Source organism: Pygocentrus nattereri, chromosome 28, assembly GCF_015220715.1.
Source record: "Pygocentrus nattereri isolate fPygNat1 chromosome 28, fPygNat1.pri, whole genome shotgun sequence".
Taxonomy (NCBI): Eukaryota; Metazoa; Chordata; class Actinopteri; order Characiformes; family Serrasalmidae; genus Pygocentrus; species Pygocentrus nattereri.
This window is the reverse complement of record NC_051238.1, coordinates 9,112,732-9,129,020: the sequence shown is the minus strand read 5'-3', so window position 1 is coordinate 9,129,020 and position 16,289 is coordinate 9,112,732. Positions and strand designations below refer to the sequence as shown.

Genomic DNA, 16,289 nt, shown 5'->3' with positions numbered 1-16,289 from the left:
TGCAATTCTTCTTCATTTATTTGCTGTAATTTCTTCTTTCTCACTCTCAGTATTAATTGGCTGTTGCAGGAATCCAGTCAGATTGAGTTGTTGATCAGTTTACACCAGATTACACTCCAACTGGTCTGAAACGCGATCAGGAGTCTGTGCCCCTCACATAAGACTCGATTCTCTCTCCAACTGTGGACTCCAACTGACCCAAAGTCTGCAGACTAAAGACAACTAGCACAGACTCTGGGCTAAAATCTGGTTAAAAGTCAAGTAATGTAACTTAGCCTTACATGGATGCATCCTCAATGCCTTGTATCAGAGCATAACTAATTAAACTGCTTTCCATAAACTCAAAGAAACCGGAGAAATTGTGTGACAGCAATTCAAATTATCAGGCAATAAGAAAAATGCTCAGTGCAAAATTCATTAAAACAAAAGTATATCTGTTCCATCAAAACATTTTTGCTGCCTACTGAATATATTTTGAAATACATTTAGAAAACTGCTTAATTATGAAGCATAAATATGTTCATGTGAAAATATAATCAAAGTAATCGAAGCCTGCAAACTTTAGGCAAACCCTAGTATTACAACATGTCTGATGTCCAACTTTCATGTCTTTAGTTTTACACTGGGGCTACAAAACTAATGTAGTTAACAAGTAATGGAAGCTTATGGTCCTTGAGAATAGCACTGTGCTAACTGCATGCCTAAATCATCACGCACTCGCCTCAAACCACAAAAAGTTGTGAAGTAACATGTTTGCTTATGTGGTTTCTGACACTGAATGGCATCTGCTTATCTATAAACATGGACAAAGGCATAGAAAAAGAACTGAAGGAGGCTGCTATGCTGTTTTGAGCAATGCAACATACACTTGCTCAAGTGAACAGCTTCTATTTAAATTCACTCTGACTGCAGTCTGTAGAAATGCATGCACCAGCACAGAGCTTGCTTTACTGAAACACTCTGCTATTGAGGTCACACAAGTTAAACTTTACTTAATCCTTCACAGCAAAAGCAGGAAATCCTTCATTTCTTACTCGACTGGCTTTGTCACTTCAGGCAAAAGACTGATTTACACACACACACACACACACACACACACACACACACACACACACACACACACACTGCACAAATAAACAGTGTGCTCTTCCTATTGCCTAAAACAGGGGTGTCCAATCTTTTCTACAAAGAGCTGGCATGCCTGCAGTTTTTCGTTCCAAAGAAGCAGAAACACCCGATATCACTCGTTTAATTAGTTAGTCTCATGATGTTTCAAGTGTAAAGCGAGGCATACACTGTGTGATTGCAGAAATTTTGTTCTTTGGTGACAACTCACACTGTTACATGACATGAAACATGGAAAGACTCGTTTAGTTATTCTGCTTCTAAACTGTGGAACTCAATTCCACCTAGACAGTCAAGCTCAGTGCTTACTTTTAAGAAGCATCTAAAACCATATCACTTTGACTTAGCAATTAAAACTAATTACAACTCCACGTCTCAAGGTATTATCTTTGGTCATTTTTAAAATGGTCATTTTCTTATTATTGTTACATAATATTTATCATTTCTTGTATGACTGTTTCATCTGCTGTCTTTAAAGCACTTTTAGAGGTATGAAAAGTGCTAAATAAACAAAAATTATCATTATTATCATCACCATCATCATCTTTATCTTTATTGTACATCTGAATCATCGTTCATCATGTGCAACCAAAGCCTATATGTAAAGCTCACACTGTACAAAAATACTCCATCTCACGTGAAACACAGCCCCCTACAGACAGATCTGTCTACTGACAATTACCAATAAAGTCGTTTCATTAAACCAGTATGCTGAATGTCTGAGTCCTAAGCTAAAACACTGGCTGAATCTCAAATGACTGAATCCCTGCTCCATACACAGCGCACCACGTAAGATAACAGTGGCTCCCGCAACCAAACAGTGTATGACAGGTCTAATAAATAGCCATTAGGGATTCATATGTGTACAGTTCCATATTAGACAACCAGCACACTGTTTTTGTGTAGAAGCCAGAACTCACATAGTGCACTACATAGAAAGGAAGGGGCGGTTTGAGAAACCATGCTGCAATAGCTTTGAAACTGAAACTAAAAACAAACAAATACAAACAAACTGTATTTATGTTTTTATACTTCATAAATTTATACAATTCAACTTAGTCAAGCGCAGCAAAGTATCCATACAATTGTCCAACTGATCAATCGGACCTCGCTTGGACAGTTAATTGGGCATCGCTTCCCCTCACACTGTACATCAAACAGTGGCCGATGAAGCTGAAAATCAGCCCGATCATGAAACTCGGTCAGCTCTGACCAAATTGGTACAGTGTATGCCTGAATTAAGTGAGGTGGTATTTTTCTCCAGGCAAGAACTTGTGAGCGGAACATGAGTTTATGGGAAAGAACATAAAGACAAACACAACACAGGGGTGGTGAAATGGAAAGTAGTTTAGAAGCTAACTGGCTTCTGTGGCTGGTATATTGTAGTGGGTAATACCCTTTCCTTCTATGCTGTAGACTGAGGTTCAAACCCCATCTGGATAAGCACCCTACACTATACTAACAAGAGGTCTTGGGCAAGACTCCTAACACTACCTTCGCCTACCTGTGTAAGATGATCAAACTGTAAGTCGCTCTGGACAAGAGTGTCTACCAAATGCTATAATTGTAAATGTGTTGGTTTTGGCCTATGTTACTGGTGTTTTGAACTCATATGAAGCCGTAATAAGATGTGAAATAACTACATATTTAAAATGTACTTTTTCATTGCCAAACTTCATATTTGTACCATTTATCTAATAGCATTCCATTGTTTGACTACTTGCTTCTATCCTCAATCATGAAAAAAGTGTTGGCTTCACAATTCGGCCAATTAATGCTGCACTAACAATTTAAGTGTATCTGGCTTCATGATCCGATTTCAAATGGCATTCATGGGGTGCCTCCTTATGGGAAACGGATTTATTCCCAAATAATCCATCCATCCATTTTCTAAGCCGCTTCTCCGTCAGGGTCGTGGGGTTCCCAAATAATATCAAGAGTATTTGAAGGAAGCATCAAACGACTGTTTATGAGGTGAGCTTCCGCCTTGGTGGAATGAAATCCTGCACCCAAACTGGTCTTTTACATATAAGACTGGTGAAGAATTTCATTTAAAAAAAAACGTGTCTACCTTCTGTGCTTTGATGTATTCTTTCTCCAGGGTCAGCGTCTTCTGACGGACATTGTTGAGTTCTACAAAACAGAGTGTGAAGTTAGTACATACAGAGAGACACATGAAAAACATGACATTAAACATTTTAAATGATTAAAGTACTACCAGAAACCCTTAGGCCTATATCCAATTTATTTTCCAGTCGTTTATTTATTTTATTTATAATTTATTTTATCAGTCGTTATTTTCTCTTTAAATATAATAATAGATGGACAAAAGTGACTACACTTTGATCAAAGATTATGGCAAACAATTTGGTCCAGAGCTCCAGACCATCTCCCTGATGTTTGACATTAAGAACAACCCGGAGAAGAGGTAAACTGGGCAGGTTAATAGAGGAAGAAGCAGTCAGGTGCATTTAGAGTGACTGGAAAGTTAGACATTAGCTAGAGGGTTGGAGTATCAGAGACATGGTCTCTCCCTACCTCGGTTATTACACAATAAACATAGCAGGAAACAGTCAGCACTACTGTGACGTTATCAAGGTGAACACTTTCGAACAATGTCACAGTCTGCAGCCTGGGAGAGAGAGAACACTGTGTATACTGTGATTATCAATGTTTCAAATCAGTCTGCCTGAAAGCGTAAAGCACAACTTGAAAATAAACAGTATAAATCCAAATAGTGAGAAATACTGATGTGAAAAGCATTTTCATGCACAGACAGAAGTGATGCATTGAGCTTACTTGATTCAAATGTGCACATCATATATGCAAAAATAACATATGTTATGAAGAATTTAGAAATTTCTACATAATTAATTAATTGAAAAACATTTAAAGTGGTTTGATGGTTCACTGTTGACAAACCTGATTGATTTAAATTTGCTTTACAGTGATGATGAGAATGAGCGTAACAATGTCAACAACTGTATGTATTCTCGGGTTGTTTGAATCTTCTTTGTTTATCATGTCGACACCCCGATCTGTTTGTGTTGGCTGTTTGATCCTGTACCTGCTTTTTTCAATCCAGCTCTTGTCCCTGTTTAGTCTGGCTCTGTCCCTGTTTATGGTCCCTTGTGTCTGTTGGTTTTTGTTTGGCACGCTTCTGAGCTGCCTTGCTTGGTGGGGGGAACTGTCACGATCGCCCCCCCCCCCGTCCACGTGCTTCTTTGTTTTGGTTTTTAGTCCAGCCCCTTGTTTTGTGACTCCGCCCCTGATTGTTCCCATCTGTATTCCACCTGCGTCCGGTTATCCTTTGTTGTCTCTGCTTGTATTTAAGCCCTGTGTTTTCCTGAGTTTCTTGTTGGTCTTTGTTTGACGTTTGTTGGATGCGCTGTTTGAAGAGTTTTGTTTATTTCTGGTCTGTTTGGAGTTCTGTGTTCATTTTGTCATGTCTGTCCCTCCTGCTCTCCGTATTAGCCATTTGACCCTGGACCGTTTTGACCATGACCCTGGATTTGCCCGTAATAAAAGTTGCTTATCTCAGCATATGCGTCCGCATCATCGCTCCACGTTACAGTAAAACAGTGGTACACCTAAAAAATGTTTTCTGTGGGGACTAATTTGCCTTACAACACCCTGCATACACCTGTCCACCAATAATGGATTTTAAAATATACATTTCAGGCCCAAATCCTCTCATAAAACTTTCATAAAATAATGTCTCTGGTATTAAGCAGCATTCATAACCATTTAATGTAATAATTTTCTGTGATTTAGAGGCATTAAAAAGTCCTATCACCACCAGTGTGAACATTTCTGACTCAATATGTTCCTCTAAAACAGAGCATTTCACATTAAACCACTATGAAGGACTTTGTTTGCATCTTACCCATTTACTTATGCAGAACAGAAAAATCAATGGAATTTCTTTTCAGCTCAGGTACTGAAAGCATAACTTTCAGTGTTTCAGCCTTGAACACTGAATACTGAATTATACTATGATATGAGTCACGCCTGCAGTCATAAACGTTGCAAATTCAGTATTACACTTGTTCAGCGTGCTGCATGCACTCGTCGCTTACCTGCAGTGTTCTTTCGCAGGTCATCTGACAGCTGGTAGTTCTGGGTTCGCAGCTCCAGCAACTGAGCCTGTTGTAACAAAAACAACAAAGTCGGAAAGGAATTACAACCCGAGTGCATTCAGCTACGCACACTGAAAAAAATGGTGCTCTGCACTGACGTGATTCAAATGTGTCAAGTATTTGCATGTAAATACAATATATAAAATTACAATTCAGCCTTTGAGTTTACTGTAAAGTGCAGCATACTTTATGCATCTGCAACCATGTAGCACATTTTAATCAAGGAGGGGTGGGTGATATGACAAAAGTATAACATCATGATACATCAAGGTAGAGGTGGGATATATGGCGAAATGTAATATCACGATACTTCCGGACGTTTCTTACAACAAACAACATTTATTTTCGCTAACATCTGATAATTACAGCAGACAAAGTAGTGCCAAACTACAAAAATGTCAAACTATGTCAAACAACTGTCAAAAACTATGCATTTCATTACTCGTTCAGCATCACACACTGTGCTGCTCTATATACATTAAACAGGACTAACTCTGCTCTGTTTTTAATCAAACATGCAGTAAGATGGTTTTAAATGCCAGTAATATCCACAATATACTCAGAAAAGTATATTGTGACGTTATTCATCACAGTTAAAGATAAATACTGTCATTTTCCCCGGCTCTACATCAAGGCACTTTCATGACAACACATGATAACTACCACAATATTTTGTTTTCCTGAGCTTTGACAGGTTGAAATACACAAAAAAACTTTTTTTTTAACTTTTTCCAACTAAGCATGAATAATTATGCTCTTTGTAATGAAACATGCTGTTGGTCAGTGATCTTCACATACAAACGACACAATCCACAACAAGATCAAAGTCTCCCTAAAGACAAATACTGTCATATTGCCCACCCCTAGAATCAAGCAAATTCATAGTAAATTCAGCAGTGTAGCTGAATGTTCTGCTTGTGTATCCACTAGACTATAAGACTAAGGCGTGCTGAGCAGTCTCTGATGAAAACCACACATAAATAAAGTCATGTGGGCAGAGCTGCTCCACTGTGTGTCAAAAACGGTCAGGTGCCCCGTCAGGTGCAGTGAATTAACTAAGGAGGAATAAACCCTTCATCACTTATTCCAGCTTGAGGCGTCTGGCTAGTTTCTATGCGCTCCATCTAAATAAGTTAGGTCCTGGAAATGGTTAAATGACTGGCCCCACAGTACGAAACTGGATATCAGATTAGCAAGCTAGGTTACAATTCACCTCAAGTTCCACATTTGTCAACAAAACCTGTAGCTACATACAGAAACAGACGTCTGACAGCAACGTTAAGCCAAACTGTAACAGCTGGCGAACAAAAGCACCATTTAATAAACCACCTCCAGCGTCCTCTGAACAATTTAAAGCTGATTCAGGTTCAGAAACCAGCGTTAATGTAAACAGCTGTACTGCTAAGGAAGGGAAGCTAGCCGGTTAGCTGGCTAACTAGGATGCTAACTCATAATTAGCTGGCTAACGTTAGCGTAAAGCCCGATATGCAAGGCAGGGAGTTTTATCGTGCAGCCAAGCACCCTGTCAAACTAAGAAACGTATCTAATCCTTGGGTTATATCGCACAAAAACCTGTCCGCCTCTTAGCTGTCTGTGTTAGCTTGCGTGCTAACCTGTGGGTGACACGCTAGCTAGCGTTAGCCTCCCTCCGTTACCACAGCAGCAGCAGTCAGCAGACTGGACCAGATTACAGGGCCCCGCTGCCCTGATAACCTCCATACTCTTTAAGATACAGACAAAAAATCACGTCCGAAACACTCGCCCGGCTCGGCGCCTCGAAAGCAGACCCCCAGAACGAGTGACGAACGAGGTAAAAGCCGGTGTGAGTTAACTAACCTGCATACGGTGGAACTCCTCTTCTGATAGAGCCTGCGCCATCTTCACCCACAGGAACGAGTTCACTATGGGTCCACCAAGAGGGGGTGTAGAGGCTCCACCGACACCAGTTCACTCAGTGAGTCATTAAAACGGCTCATTCATATCTTCCCGCTGAGCACGGAACACGCGAAAAGCTACGAAAGTGAATGAGCCACGTTGGAAAGCTTTCTGTACTTTCCCATCGAGGACCGCACTAGCACTCAGCTACTGGACCCGCGCTTCACCACGCAGCCGTTCGAAGCTCACCTGCCCTACAGATGGCGCAGTAACGACGGGAATAATACAGTAATAAAATACTGACAGAGCTGATATATTCTGATATGGCACGTTTCGTTATACATACAAAATCTTAAGGTGCTTGAATGATGAGAACAGTCTTCATTTATATACCACGTTTTATACAAGAAAGCCGTTCTAAGGGCTCCAGAGTGTTAAAACGTGGCTTCCAGAATAAAAGAAACAAGATAAACAAACTGTTTCATAAAATCTAACGAATGTAAGAAATAAAGTGATTAAAAAGTAAAGAAAATCCTTCAAGTTCTATTACTGTCTTACGCATTAATACAGGCTTAATAAAACACTGGGTACACCCTTAATCGGTTCTTCAAGGGTTCTTTAGTAAAGAAAATCGTTCTTTTATTAGAACCATGAACACTCAAAGAAGCCTTAACATGATTTAAGAGTTCTCTATCAGACCATCAGGAAAACACAGGATGCCATTAGTGACTATTTGGCCCAATCCCATTTCCCGCCTCGCTCTACCACTTAGCCCCCTGTTTTGCAGGTCTAGGGGTAGGGTGTCCCGATTTTTGTTGAGATAGAGGGGGAGGGCGAAGTGTTTAGGGCTACATGGCCTGAAAAGCGGAGGTTTTTCAGAGACTCACTCCAAACGGTTATTTGGTGTTATGAGTGACCAAAGAAACCCATAGTTGGGAGAATTTTCTCCACCGATAGCAGTAGTGGTCATGACCCTTAGTGCTGGAAAAAGATACCCCCCCAAACTCTGCACTGTGCAGTCTCTCGGTTCTCTCTTTTTTTTTTGTTACTGAATATTAAATTAGAATTACATTAGAAAACTCTGGCCCTACAAGGCCTTGACAAAAGCAACAGCATTTGACCAGTTCTGAACTGTGGCAGAAATCCAGCTGTAGCCCTCTCCAAAATAAGAATATCCAGAAAATGGCAATGCCAAGATGAAGAAGCTGAATATCTGGTGCAAACCTACCCTTCAAAATAGACTTCTGGGAAGCCGTTAAAGCTGCTATTAAAACTTTTTTTTTGCTGAGTTACATTTGAATTATCACCTAGTAAAAGTAAACTTGAGCATAAAGGAACTTCAGTATTTAGGAGAACAGACAAGGTTTGCAGCTCCGGAAAAACATAGTATGATATGTGGGCACTGCCAGAACATATGATCCCCAACAGAGCCTGAATTACATCTATTACAACTCATTCACACTAAATCACTGCAATTTCTCTTCAGTCCTCTGCACTTTACATCTATGTTGATTTATTTATTTGTTTGTTTGTTTTTATTTTTTTACTCACTCATTTATGTGAAGGAAAAACTGAAAGAAATTGAAAGCAGTAGCATAACTGAGTCAGAGAAAAACACACACTAAAATATGCTGTGAGTCGCCCTATAAAGCCTGAACAAATCAGACATCGGGTCGGAATTTGCAGTTTGTTTATTGAGCCACATCATAAATCTCTTCACAGGCTTATAAAGGTGGTCCAGTTTAGGTCTCAAATGCAAAATCAACATTATACTGATGAAGATTTGATGACAATAGTACATTATTACATGAGGATAGAAGTGCAGACACATGTCCTCTCGGGGAAGGGATCCACAAAATGTTCTTTAGTAAAGAAAACGTTCTATATAGAACCATTAACACCCTGAGAACCCTTTTTACGTGATGAAAATGTTCTTTGTGTCCTTAAAGGGTTCTTGAGATCGATGGAGATTGTGTTGTATATGGTTCTATTTAACAACCTTTTGAACATGGTTCTATATAGTGCCAAAAAGGGTTCTACTGTGGTTGTGAAGTCAAGCTTGAAACAATAGAAGAATCCTTTTTGGTGCTATACAGAGCACTTTTCAAAAAGGTGCTCTATAGAACCATCTTCAGCACATTCTACAATGACCTGAAGAACCATTTCATGATGCAAAGAACCCTTCAGTCATGTAGAGGCTTTTCTGAGTGTTAATGGTTCTAAATAGATTCTTTATTAAAGAACTCTTGAAGAACCATCTTTTTTTGGGTCTGTATGTCTCTCTTAGGATATAGAGTCTACCAGTAAGTCCAGGCAATCTTTAATAGCCACTGGTCACTATATGAGTGAGAGAACACTGCTGTCTGATTTGTCCTGCTTGTTGGTCTGTACCCTGCTGTTGGAGAAGCCTCTGGCCTCTGGTGGGGTGGTGGAGTATTTTGGGGGAGAACGAATGAAGAGACAGTCTTCTTCCTTCTTGATCCAGCGCAGCAGCTTAGTGACTGCACCAATGGCTGTGGACTTGGTGACCAGTGGACTAAAGCAGGCGTACATCTCAAACTTGCCAGTGACCTGTGGAGGAGAGGAGAGAACCAAAGGATGTTGATCCACTATGTCTTGATGTAAGGATGTGATACATGTCCAAGATTATTCAGACAACCTAGTAACTCATGAATGCAGGTCGTATAAGTTACACTAGTTGCTGGTGTAATGTTGTATAATCTCCATAGAAAAGCATTGCTAATAGAATGGGGTGCTGTGGAACAGCCATGCATGGGCCTAAGGTTATCACGATCAATGCCAAGTGTCAGCTAGAGGGGTATAAAACCTCCAGTGATGAAGTGATGGAGCTCCATCCAGTACCACTGAGTCAGAGTGATCCAAAACTGATCATCCAACATCAGAAACTAACCTTACTGATGCTCTTGTGTCTGAATGCAGTCAAATCACCTCACATCAACATTCCAACATGTAGTGTAAAGCCTTCCCAGAAGAGCAGAGGCTGTTACTGCAGCATAGAGGGATAAGCCCCCTATTAATTGCTTGGATTTCAGTAGAAACTTTAGTTGAGGAGGTGTCTACAAATGCACTACAAGGACATAAACACGACTGCAAATGGCTAAACGTACCAATGCAAGCAGGGTCTCTCTCTGGGTGGCGTGATAGAGGAGTTTAATGGGCCGCAAGGTGCTGTGGATTCGGCTGTGGAGGTGCCAGTACAGGTCCATCAGGTAGATCCGCTTCTCCTCAGTACTGTATGGTGCCTCCACCTCTGGACTGTGACATACAGAAGCATTAGCTCATTAGGACTGTTAGTCACCATTGATCATCAGGCCTGGTCTCCCAGTCCTCCAAACTCAGATCACTGATGTTTAATCTATTTCTCTTTCCTCTGTCCTTGAGCTTCAGCTGCTATCATTAAGGATGTATCATGTTTTGATTGCATTAAAATAATATTAAAATAATAACTCTAGACTTCTAGGAATTGCTGTTGATACTTCTCACAGCCCTCTAATAAAAAGAAACCAGTCACACCTTTTTAGTGTTTAATAAGTGAAAGGCTTGGGTATATCATGTGACCTATGAAACAGAAAGCATGTGAGAGGGAAAAACATTTCTGTTGCCAGTGCTGTGTTTTGGTCAACTTTTAAATAGCTTCAGCAAACGCTACTGAAACAAAGAGGCTTTAAGTTCTTCACTTCAGGCTCCTCTTATGCACCGTGTGCTGCGTGCCGCTCATCAGAGAGCACACAATACCCTACACAGTAACGGCAGCAGAGGCTTTGGCCTAATCAGACAGCCTGGCCTTAAATTTGATTGCCTTTGCATAAAAGGCATTTCACACAGGAGCTGCATATGAACCACTCAGTCACGAGTGGAATCACATGATGCATAAAAAACTTCATGAGCCTGCTGTAAAATATCAGCTTAACTAGCCAGCTAGCATGAACTGATATGAGCTCAGGTTCCTTTGGGATCCAAATGATAAAAAATTATGTCGACCACTTTCTATATTGCGAATCATACACACTTGGAAAAGATTCTTCTTCAAGGGTTCTACATTACACTTGAAAATGGAAAATGGTTCCAAAAAGCACCAAAAAGGGTTCTTCTATTGTTATACACTCTTAAAAGGATGGTTCTTCAAGGGTTCTTTACTAAAGACAGTGGTTCTATATAAAAGCTTGAACACTCAAACAGCCATTTGAATGGTGAAACTGTTCTTCAGATAGATGGAGAATGTGTTCTATATAAACCCTGTTTGAAAAGGGTTCTCTATAGCACCCAAAAGTGTTCTTCTATTGTTAGAAGTTAGAGAACCCTTTTCAAAATCGTTCTATTTGGAACCATCCACAGCACATTCTTCATCAATTTGAAGAACACTTTAACAATGCAAAGAACATTTTAATCAAGCAAACCCTGGAAGAAACATCATTTTTAAGAGTGTACAGTGCACCAAAAATACAAGCTACCAATTGGCTAACTAGTAAACAAATGTGTTGCATGCAACTCTGTACGTTCTTAAAAAGATGGTTCTTCCAGGGTTCTTTAGTAAAGAAATGATTCTATATAGAACCATTTTCTTTACTGAAGAACATTGGAAGAGCCATCATTTTTGAAAGTGTACAGTGCACCAAAAATACAAGCTACCAATTTGGCTAACTAATAAACAAATGTGTTCCGTCCAGCTCAGGTTGCACTGAAATTGTGTTGCATGAAACAATGTGCAACTGGTTGCATCACTGTGTAAAGTATAATAGTTACATGCAAAGTACAATGTACAAAAAAAACAAATTAGTAATTAAATTTATTTGCATGGCAGCGTTCCCTTTCATTCACCTGGTGAATTGTGGCAGCTGGCTGTGGTGGTCTGGAACATCAAGAGGCTTGAAAAGGAAGTGCCTCAGCTCAGCCACGCCAACATGGCAAACTTGACACAGTTGCACTTTTGAGATGCACTGCAAAGCATTGTGGGTTCTGACGCCCTCCTCAATCTTCCTCTTACACTCTGCCACAGCATAGAAAGCGTCCTTATCAGTGGACAGTAGCACAAGGCAGATGGTACAGTCAGGAGGATCCAGATAGGCTACATACGTATAGAAGTAGCAGTCCGGATTGAAGCAGGGGAGGCAGATGGGGGTCCAAATCTCACCGGTCTGGAAGGCTGAGGAGGCTCGAATGAGGTTCAAAAGGAGGTGAAGGTCAGTCGACTTTAGCCTGGCATCTTCAATGACCATCTTCTCCTGGACGATGGAGACGAGCTGCCCGTTGTAGAGTAAGATCGACAGGACCAGGTTTGGGGTGATGGCTTTCTGCAGGATCTGACTGATAGTGTCTCTGGTAGAAGGAGCCAAGGGCAGGCACTGGACAGCTGAGAGCAAGAAGCCAGCCTCAGTCTCCATAACATCCAGCAGAGCATCTAGAACCCTCTCAGATCCAAACAGGAGGCGGCGGAGGTCATAGTTCTTCCTGCACTGGAAAATGCGATTGATGCTGGCCTGGGTGAGCATGCTGACTATCTGATGGTAAACATGCAGGAGCTCAGAGCGAAGCTGCAGCTCAGACTGATGACTCTTTGATGCTGAAACAAGCACCAAAGGTCCTTTCTGCAGGAAGACGATTATGTGTCCATCTGTAGGAAGACAGATGGAGAAAGCAATGAAACAATGGAACCGAAAGGTCACTGGTTTGATCCCCTGAGCTGACAGGTCATGACTGAAGTGCCCTTGAACAAGGCATCTAACCCGCAACTGCTCCCTGGACGCTGTAGATAGGATTGTGTCTGGGCAGGTGTGCTTACTGCCTCCTAGTGTGTGTGTTCACTAGTGTGCATGTATGTGGGTGTTTCACTGCATGGATGGGTTAAATGCAGAGGTCTAATTCCTCTGTGTGCAAACATAGTTGGCCAGTGGTTCTGAATCATCCCAGGGGTCTCAAACAGAGTTCCGTCTGGGTCACAGCCTTGCAGAGTTTGGCATTCTGTCTCATGAAGATAACTCTAAGCTAATTAAGATTAAGTGACCCTTATTAGTCCCACAATGGGGAAAACCGGGGGAACACCACATACACACTAGTGAAGACACACACTAGGGGCAGTGAGGACACTTGCCCGGAGCAGTGGCCAGCCCTATCTGCAGATCCCAGGAGCAGTTCGAGATTAGGTGTCTTTCTCAAGGGCACCTCAGTCACCTACTGTTGGCTCAGAGAACCGGCAACCTTCCGGTCACAAGGCTAGTTCCCCAACCTCCAGCCCACGACGAAAGTCTTCTGAACTTCACATCTTTTGTAAACATATAATGGAAGATTATAATGCAAACTGGGCATCTACATCATTATACATTTGCCTTTAAACTGAACTTGAACATCAAAAGACAGAAGTGCGCCTGGCATCCAGTTTATGTGTCTCTGAACATGATGTCTTCCTCTCAGCCTTTTTTGATAAGTACATGTGAAGTACATTTTTCTGATTCTGACATGATTTTAAAGTAATTATAAACACAAGAGCGGCAACTGAAAACTCACACAACTGCTAGTCTCATGCTGACAGGATTCGGGCGATGCTTGTAGTCATGGTAACGTCTACACTAAGTGATACTCTACACATGTGTGTCATTTTGTATTGGATTACTTGTAGTGTGCATGATTTTCATCAGATTGTTGAGATTTAGCATATAAACACCTCAGCCTTAATCTATAATCTGAGTGTATTCAATCAGATTGGCAAAAAGCTTTCCATGTAAATAGAGACAGTTAGTCATGATTATAAGCCAATGAGCTGCTTCATTTAAAAATATGACTTTAAAACAAATGACTTCTGGTGCTACTTGGGGAACAACACTCATTCAAAAATGATCAGCATCACACACACAAACTCAGCATTGACAGACATGAGCAGTTAAGTTCCATGGTGTGAAACTCCATGGATACTTTGTACACTGTGATTTACATGTGTTCGTTTTACAGTTTGGTTATAGGCATTTAGAGCACTACAAACAATCTACACTTACATCTGATAACAGGACAGCCAATTACATTTTTCACTCAACATGTTAAATCTCACCTGAGTGAATGGACTGAATGGTGTTTCCGCCCACCTGAACAAAGGACACCAGAGCCATCATGACCCCCATCACAGAAGACAGGGCCTCCTCACTGCCGTAGCGTGAGTAAATCGGTTTACCTGCCTCGCTCAGCACAAACACATGCTTCCTACGGCTCCTCCAGCCATCCGTCATCACATCCTCATTGCGAGTGGATGGGCTTGGAGAAACTGCTGGGAAATCAGCAGCCAGACTTGAAGAACAATCATCCTGCTTCAGTTCTGCTCCGGCTAAAAATGCTGTGAAGTCACTTGATTCTTCCAGGACGTCTGTTGAATAAGAACTGTTGGTGTTCTCAGGGCGCAAACCCTCACGGCCTCCACTCTCTCTCCTGAACATACTGTGTTTCTCACTTCCCTCAGAACCTCGTTTTCTTGTTCGGACGTTTGAAGCGATGTCCTTTTAGAGGAGTACTTCATCTACTGCTAGGGGACAGTGGATCTCTGTGATGTCCATTACAGGCTAGTCAGGCATTCCAAGAGTGGTCAGATGATGCCTGAGGTTTATAGACTGCACAGAACATTCATAGAGCTGGACAATTTAAGAGCCATGAGGGTGGATTGTTGCATTGAGGGTTCTTTGAAGTTAAGAAAATGGTTCTTTTCATGTGTGCTTTTCTTATTATGCTGTAGTTGCCTTCACAAGGTTACAAGGGTCAGTTATTATATGCCCTATTGCATCAATTATCATTATTGTTATTACTGTTGTTGGTGTTGTTTTTGTTTTGTATGAGCACAACAGGAGAACCTTTTGTAGATAGTATAAAGAACTGTAAATTATTCTATGTTGCACCATGACTCCTACAGTAACAAAAGGGTTCCACTGTTTCTACAATTTTTTAAGAGTAGATTTTACATACAAGAACTTCTTACTGTAGAGAACCCTCTTTACTAAGAGTGTAGGCTGTCCAAGAATAGGCAAAACATGTCAGGGTTAGTTATATAACTGTTATAATACAGACAGAAGCAATAATACTCTTACAATATTGCCTAATATAATACTCGTCATTAGAAGTTATAATATTGTTATAATACTGACATTTGAAAGTTACAGTACTGTTACTGACAGTTAGAAGTTACAATACTGTTACAATACTGACAGTTAGAAGTTATAATACTGTTATAATACTGACAGTTAGAAGTTACAATACTGTTATAATACTGACAGTTAGAAGTTATAATACTGTTATAATACTGACAGTTAGAAGTTATAATACTGTTATAATACTGACAGTTAGAAGTTACAATACTGTTATAATGCAGTAATTTTGATATTACAATACTGTTACAGTACTGATAGAAGTTACAATAATATAATACTGACAGAAGTTTCAATGCTGTTATGAAACAGACATTTTGAAGTTACAATACTGTCATAGTACTGACAGTTAGAAGTTATAACTCTGTTATAACATTGACAGATGTTACAATACTGTTATAATACAGACATTTCAACGTTAAAATACTGTTATAATACAGACATTTTGACATTACAATACTGTTATAATACTGACAGCTAGAAGTTATGATTCTGTTATACTCCTGACAGATTGTTGTAATGCCAAAATTTGAGGTTATAATACTGTTAAAATAACTACCAAATAAAAATTGTAATACTGTTATAATAATTACATTTAGAAAGAGTAATACTGCTGCAATACTAATTCGGAAGCTATAATACTATTATAACACTGACAATTAGAAATTATGATTCTGTTATAATACTGGCAGTAACAAGTTGTCAGTACTGTTGTAGTACTGACAATTAGAAGTTGTAATACTGTTTGAAAACTTACAATTAGAAGTAATAATACAGTTATACTGCTTGCAGTTAGAGGTAATAATGTTGTTATAAAACTGACAAAACACATTCAACAGTTTAACAAAGCTAACAGTGCAGTTTAACAAACACTTTTAAAGCTATCAGGTTACTGTGGTATGAAGTGAGATTAAGAGATTCAAACTCTGTTGAGTGAATCATCCACACACAATGTATTTCTCAAAGCAAGCTAATCATCTGTAAGAGGTCATGTGTAAGCTGACCAGGGTCC

The 16,289-nt window shown here is 40.2% G+C and overlaps 2 protein-coding genes across 3 annotated transcripts in view; both read right to left on the bottom strand.

Moving 5' to 3' along the window:
- The window catches only part of gripap1 (GRIP1 associated protein 1), an 84,392-nt gene extending 76,990 nt beyond the window's left edge, over window positions 1–7,402 (bottom strand). For both annotated transcript variants that reach the window (XM_017681951.2, XM_017681952.2), the window contains exons 1-3: window positions 7,101–7,402; window positions 5,205–5,271; window positions 3,197–3,258 (exon numbers count right to left, since the gene is read on the bottom strand). In XM_017681951.2, coding sequence (XP_017537440.2) covers window positions 3,197–3,258; window positions 5,205–5,271; window positions 7,101–7,142 — 171 coding nt within the window. In that variant the 5' untranslated portion in view covers window positions 7,143–7,402. The remainder of the gene's footprint in view (window positions 1–3,196; window positions 3,259–5,204; window positions 5,272–7,100) is intronic.
- Window positions 7,403–9,417: 2,015 nt separating this feature from the next.
- mon1ba (MON1 secretory trafficking family member Ba) lies at window positions 9,418–14,578 on the bottom strand. Its single transcript, XM_017681950.2, has 4 exons — window positions 14,200–14,578; window positions 11,979–12,771; window positions 10,268–10,415; window positions 9,418–9,710 (listed from the first exon to the last, which is right to left on the bottom strand). Exons 1-4 carry the CDS (start codon window positions 14,576–14,578, stop codon window positions 9,477–9,479), a joined length of 1,554 nt encoding a protein of 517 aa, XP_017537439.1. The 3' UTR covers window positions 9,418–9,476.
- Window positions 14,579–16,289: the final 1,711 nt, after the last annotated feature.